Source organism: Trypanosoma equiperdum (assembly GCF_001457755.1).
Source record: "Trypanosoma equiperdum strain OVI genome assembly, contig: ctg_664, whole genome shotgun sequence".
NCBI classification, from domain to species: Eukaryota; Euglenozoa; class Kinetoplastea; order Trypanosomatida; family Trypanosomatidae; genus Trypanosoma; species Trypanosoma equiperdum.
In genome coordinates, this window is record NW_027124603.1 from 1 (window position 1) to 6,431 (window position 6,431).

Genomic DNA, 6,431 nt, shown 5'->3' on the forward strand with positions numbered 1-6,431 from the left:
TATACACACACTCACAACTCTCTCCTATCATTATTATCATCAGTATTACTATTAAACCACTAACTAAAATCCATAAAATAAACATAATTAAAAAATGAGAATGCTTCTAAACCGTACATACCCTATCACCCTGGCACCGAGCACACACATACCACTTTTACAGTAAAATGTCATATTTTCTAGTTTTTAAAATTTTTACTTTTTCATCAAAAGGTGTTAAGATATATCAAATTTTATCAAAGTTTAGCAACTTTATAAATTTCATAAAATTGAGCGAAAAATATTAAGTTACTATAATTCTACCAAACTCATGAACGCAAAAGAAACGATCAAAGCAAATTTCTTATGGACAAGAAAACTAGAATATTTGCAAGTTTCACCTTTCCATTTGCATCCATCTTTACACTCTCCCTCAGTTTTCTTTTCGGAGCACTTTTTGCCTTCCTCCTTTGCTGCTGCAGTTTTACCATCTGTCCCTACTGCTGTGTTTGTCTGCTCTTCTCCATCTTTAGGTTTGCACTTTTCTTCTGCTTTACTTGTCCCTTCCCATTTGTAGTGATTTTGTGTGCAGGTCTTGCTCGCACTGAGGTCTGTGAAAATTTTCGTTGGGATATGCTTAGAATTTTCTACCCCGTTTCTGGCCGCTGCTTCACCCTGCTGCTGAAAGTTAAAAAACTGGCTGCTGTTGCGTTTATTGCTTTTAGATTATCAGTTAATGATTGTATGTTTTTTTCCGCTGTTTGTTTCTTTTCCGCTTTTGTGGCTGCTGCCTTGAGCTTTGTTAGCCAGTGAAGCTCGGGGGTGCCCTTTAGTATTGACTCGCCGTTGTACCTTACGCAAAATCATGTGTTCCATCCACTGTTGGCGCCGGTGCAGCCGCCGTCGCCATTGCCGTTCATTGAGCCTAGGGTGAATTTTTCTGTTTGGTCGCTTCCCTTTCGCTGGATTACCCGGGCGAGGAATGACCCCAGCCGTGTTGTTAGCAGCGAGTGTGTTTGGTTGTCGGCGTTAGATTATGCGGGCATTTGTCTGCTACCTTTAGTGCTTCTGCCTTGCCGTCGCTCGTCGTCGTCCATTGCTCATGGTTAGTGTTTTCTTTGCATGTCGCGCAGCACGCTAATCCTGCGTCCGTGTCGCCTGCTGCTCCTCCGCTCAAGCAAAGCAGGTCCCATAGTAGCGCTTTTCCAGCCATTGTTCCGGCCTCTGGGCTGTCGTCGCTGCCTTTGCCGCACAGTGTTTGTCTGTCTTCTGAGGCGTGCAGAATCTTGCCTGTTTGCCCGTCCGGTCCGTGCAGTGCCTGCTCGAGGTCACTTGCTAGCCCCTCGGCTTCTAGCTCCGCTCGTGCTGCCGCTCCCTCACTGACCTTGGCTTCCGCTTCCTTGAGCAAGTGCTGGATCTGCTTTTGAACTGCTTGGTTTCCGCTGTGCTTCCTCCAGTCGTTAAGAGCTTTTTTCGGTCATCGTTTGGGTCCAGTTTGGCTACAGCTGTCCATCTGTCCCAGTAAACTTCGTAGTTTTTTTTTGTATCTTTCGACTTTTTTTTAGCTCATCCCAGCCCTTGTCTTTGTTTTTCTTTACGTCAGTTCGCGTTTCGTCGTCGCTTGTTGTGTAATTTATTGCGACTAGTGTATCAATGATCTGTGTGAGTTCCGGAGGGTCTTTTTCGGGGTTGCTTGGGGTTATGGTAAGTGCTATGAGACCGCAAAAAGCTGGAAAATCCTCTGCGTTGTTGCCTTTTACTGTGAGTCCGCGCGAAACTTGTGTTGATGTCTGAAATAGGTATAGTAGCACGCACATTACTGCTGGTATAGTGTCGTGTCTTCTGGCCCTGTTTTGCATCTCGCCGGGCGGCTGACGTCTGCGCCGGGTTCTGTTGTTACAGTGGCTGCGCTTAAGAGAAAGAATTTTAGAAGCTTGATTGTTGAAGTTCTTTTGAAATCCGCGTGGTACGGTTCCCTTGTAAGGTGCTGCGATTAATTATCTGGATTTTGACTTCAAATTGCTCCGTTTAAACAGAAAATTTAAACTGTGCGACTACCGCGTGCTCCCCCACAGCATTTTCCCGGTTTTGTCATAGGGAAAACAGTGACTGTTTGTTTCCCAAAAGTCGAATAAAATCGCTCAAAACTTGTATTAGAAAGAAAATGTAACAATTATTGTAACTTTTCCCGTTCCTTTAAAGTTTCAGCGCTGTTTTTGAGGTCAGTTTGCTTCTTCTTACCTACATTTTCCTCTCCATGCTGTTAATGTAAAAAAAACAATATTCGCTCCATGAAAAGGTTACTTTCCTTACTGTTTAATATTAGGACGCAGAAATGATTAACACCCACAGTCACCACTACCATCTCTGGTGCAAATATATTAATCTTTTAATGAAATGCGCAGGACAATCTTCTTATCGTTAAGTATTATTTTACTTTATACTACTCTATTGCGCATCCAGATTTTTTCTCTATTTTTGCTCCTTCTTTTCCGTTAACTGTCTTTGTTTCTACTGACAGCGAGGTGAACTCATTTTTTTTGCACACTCTACTCTGTTTCTCCCTCATTATCTCCTTCATCTTTTCTTGTTAATCATGATAACCACTTTTATGTTTGTGTTTGATTGTGTATATTCCATCTTTATTTTCCTATGACTTTCTGTGTTTCCTTTAACAGAACTCTTCGTGCTCTCTCATTTCCTTACTCTCACTCAAAACAATCTCCTATCATTATCATTATCGTTATTATTACTATTGTTATTATTGTAACAAAACTAATATCGATTAAAAATAAAATAAACCAAATTTAAAAATTTAAAAATATCACTCATTTTCCGTACCATATCGTCTTATTACTTTACATACATAGATTACTGTCATGCACATTTTAATAAAATTTTTGTTTCAAAATATCATATTCTCAAATAATAAAAAATTTTTAATGATTTTCACATGCTTATCAAAAAGTGTTAAAATATATCAAATTCTTTCAAATTGAGAAAATTATCTAGAAGTAGGAAATTTTTATAAATTTTGTACAATTAAGAAAAATAATTGGAATGCTAGAATTCTACCAACATCGAGGCAGAAAATACATGAGGAAAAGAAACCCTCAAATTGCTAGAAAACGATTTTTCATTTTTCTTTTCGGTTTCAGCTTTTGGAAAGCATCTTTCACCCTCAGGTTTTTTATCATCAAAATCACAATCTTTTTCCTTTTTACAATCTTCACTTGTTGTATGCTTTTTGCATTCATCTGCTGTTTTGGCTGGTTCTTCTGGTTTGTCTGTTTTTGTTTCTTTGGCAGTGTCCTTTGGCAGTGAGGTGTCCGTCGCTGTCAACAACTTTTGCATATGTGTGGCCGTCAGCGCGGCTTCTAAAGCCGTTAATCCTGATATAGTGCTGATTTTAGCCTTTGCTTGATTACCGGAGTTTCCCGTACTGACCTCCTGGTCTTCGACGGCAGCCCACAACTTTTCTTTCCATTCCGATTCTTGGCTTCCGAACAAATCTTTTACGGCTTGTTTTGCTGCGGCAATGCTCTCTGTGTCTATTGTGGCCGGACGTTTTCCGCCACTGGCTATTGCTGCCACATCTTTCAGCAGTTCCATGTCTTCCAGCCTGGCCCAAGGCCGGCAGTCGACGGCATACTCTTTTGTGTCGGCTGCGGCTCTAGCTATGTCGCTGTCTAGTTTTGCTAGTTGTGTTGCTTGTTCTACGTCGCTTACGTATATGATCAGGTCTTCTTTGTTGGCTTTGTGGGCCCCTTGGTTGGGGTATTTTATTGCTGTGACCTTGTAAAATTTGCCGCCTTGAATTGCGATATTGGTTGCTCCGGTGCTGCTTGTGCATTCTCCGTCAGTTACGCATGCTTTCGCTTTTCCTCCGGTGTTTTCGTTACTTGCTGGTTCGACCCCTATGGTGTGGAATTTAAGTTGTTGTTTACTGTGCTGAGCAGCTTTGGGTATTGCATCTGTTTCCATTGCGTATTCTCCTGGTGTACATTTTTCATCGGAGAGCCCGGTTGCTGAGTCAGCAAGCGCGATTCCTTTTTGTTTTGGACCTCTGCTGATGGCTTCTGTGGTTACTTCTTTTATTGCCGCCTTGCTCTGTGCTAACAGGCTCGAATGACTGCCGAAATGAAAGGCTAGATCGGCGAACAACCTGGTTTCAGTTTTGCGGTCCCCCTAAGTGCTTGTTCTTCTGCTCTTCGGCACCTTGTCATTGCCGACGCAGTCGCTATAGCGGCGGCGGCTTGTTTTTTTTGAGGTGCTGCTGCTGCAAACAACTTCAATTTTAAGATGGTCTCCTCGCCTGATACGCCTTTGTCGAACTTAGACTGCAGAGTCTTTGTAAAGTCGCCAATGTAAATGACGTCATGGTCTGCATTCGTGCAATTTTTTGTTTTGGCGTCCGATAAGCCAGGTTGAATCAGAAAAATAAGTAGCAAAAACCTTACCATTGGCCGGAGCGTGTGACTAAACTAGGCTTTTTCTAGAGATCTTGTTGGCAGACTGTTAAGCCTTTTCGCAACTTTTTGGCGAAGGTGAGTGCTGTTATCGCTGCTTAGGCGTCTTCTTTATCTTTGAATGACGTTGAACAGATGTGTTTGTATCTAAAAGATAAGTTGCAGCTAATCGCTGCTGACATGGCCGGGCTGAGGTGTATGCCTATCCTTTGATCATGCACATTGTTTTCGCTTGTATCGACTCTGCTGTGCAGTGTGTGTGTGTGGGGGGGCACAATTTTAAACCATGTTTATGATCAGATATATTGTTCCAAGACAGCGTTGCACCTCTTTTGTTTTCAAAACCACTCACCTATATCATTCTTCGTCTGTTACTGTAAAAGTAAATCGTATTTTCTCAATGAACCTCCACTGTCTTGGCATTTCTACTTGACGCTAGGATCGACCATCTGATAAAAAACTTAGACTTATACTATTATATTTTCCGGTGAATTTACCCATTTCTAGTGAAACGTGGAGCGGAATCTTTTTTGTATCTTAGTTCCCTGTGCCATGCTTTTCCGCATCTAGTTGTTTCATTGCATAGTTTCTTTCTGACTGTGTCTCTGCTTCTTCCATCACTGTGTGTGACGCAGTGACTACATTTGGCTTTTATGCTGAATTCTATGGCTTCCTCATTATTGACTCCATCATTTTCTTAGTATGATGATGTCCATAAACATATTTTTGTTTGATACAGTGAATATTCTATTTCCTTCACTTCCTGTCTTACTAGGGTTTCTTTAATAATATTTCTTCTGCCCCGCCACTCACTGATTTAACATAATTGCAACATTTTAATTGTCTTTACTACTTTTATTTTGGAAGTGCATTTAATCTTCACCACTACTCTTATTATAATATTAGTGTACAAACACTCACAATACTTCACTGATTAATACAATTACAATTGTTACTGTTAAACGAAAATAGAAAAAAATAATAATATTACCGATTATAGAAACTATATTACTCTATTACTTTTTACCCATATGCTACCTTTACGCAATGATTCATTCTTTTGTAATTGATAAAATATAAGATTTTCAAATTTTCATTAAAAAGTGTTAAAATATATTAAATTTCATAAAATACAGCAAAATGCTTAAATTTTATAATCCTTAAAATGTTACGAACCCACAAAAGCAACAGCCATCAGAGCCAATTTCTTTTTTACAGTAATTGAAAAATCACGGCATTCTTGTGGGTCAAGTTTGCCTTTACCATTCACGTAAGTGATTTACCCGCAAACAGCTCTTTCACCTGGTTTATTCCTTGCTTCGCAGTCTTCTTGATTATTATGTTGCTTTCAATTTGGACCTGTTGCTGCAGCTTCATCTCCTTTTCCTGCTTGGGTTGCTTGTTGTTCTGCAACTTGTGCTTCAGTTGGAGTGCATGGGCCGTCATCATCCTTTTGTCCCTTCCATGCGCATTTAGCTCCTAAGCATGCTGTTTTAGATTTATTGTGTGCCTCACATTGGGTCTTCGGATCTTGTGCCGGTTTCTGGGGGCGTGTTTCGGATGCTGTGCTCAGAGCCGTTGCTGCTGCGCTCCGCCACGCCTTGTTTCCTATATTAGCCAGTTCCTTCGTGACCGTTTTGAGCTCCCGGACTAGCGCTCTTTTGATGCTATATGCGTGTTCTGACACTTTGAGCTTGTTAACTAGTTGCTGCAGCCCCACTAACCATGGTATTTTGTCTAAGCTGATGCCACCTCCAGTTTTTATGTCGGTGTATTTTACACATAACCCTCCATTGTTTTTTCCGTCGCAGTTGCTGCCCACTATCTTTCCCAGGTAAGTTCCGCCACTTGTCCGCCTTAGAAGTTTTTTGACATTGTTGATCTGAGTTTGTAGTTCTGTGGATGTCAGCTGCACTACAGCCTTTGTGTCGCACAGGTTTATGAGTTCGCCTAACTCTGTTGTTGTTGGCGCTGACGCAGCGT

General features: G+C 41.1%; 1 protein-coding gene across 1 annotated transcript; it reads right to left on the reverse strand.

Moving 5' to 3' along the window:
* Positions 1-3,042: 3,042 nt before the first annotated feature.
* On the reverse strand, positions 3,043-3,963 carry TEOVI_000309000 (Trypanosome variant surface glycoprotein (A-type), putative; the record flags this gene model as incomplete). The annotated part of the gene is made up of 1 exon (XM_067226057.1): positions 3,043-3,963. The coding sequence occupies one exon, from the start codon at positions 3,961-3,963 to the stop codon at positions 3,043-3,045; it is 921 nt and encodes a 306-aa protein (XP_067082158.1).
* Positions 3,964-6,431: the final 2,468 nt, after the last annotated feature.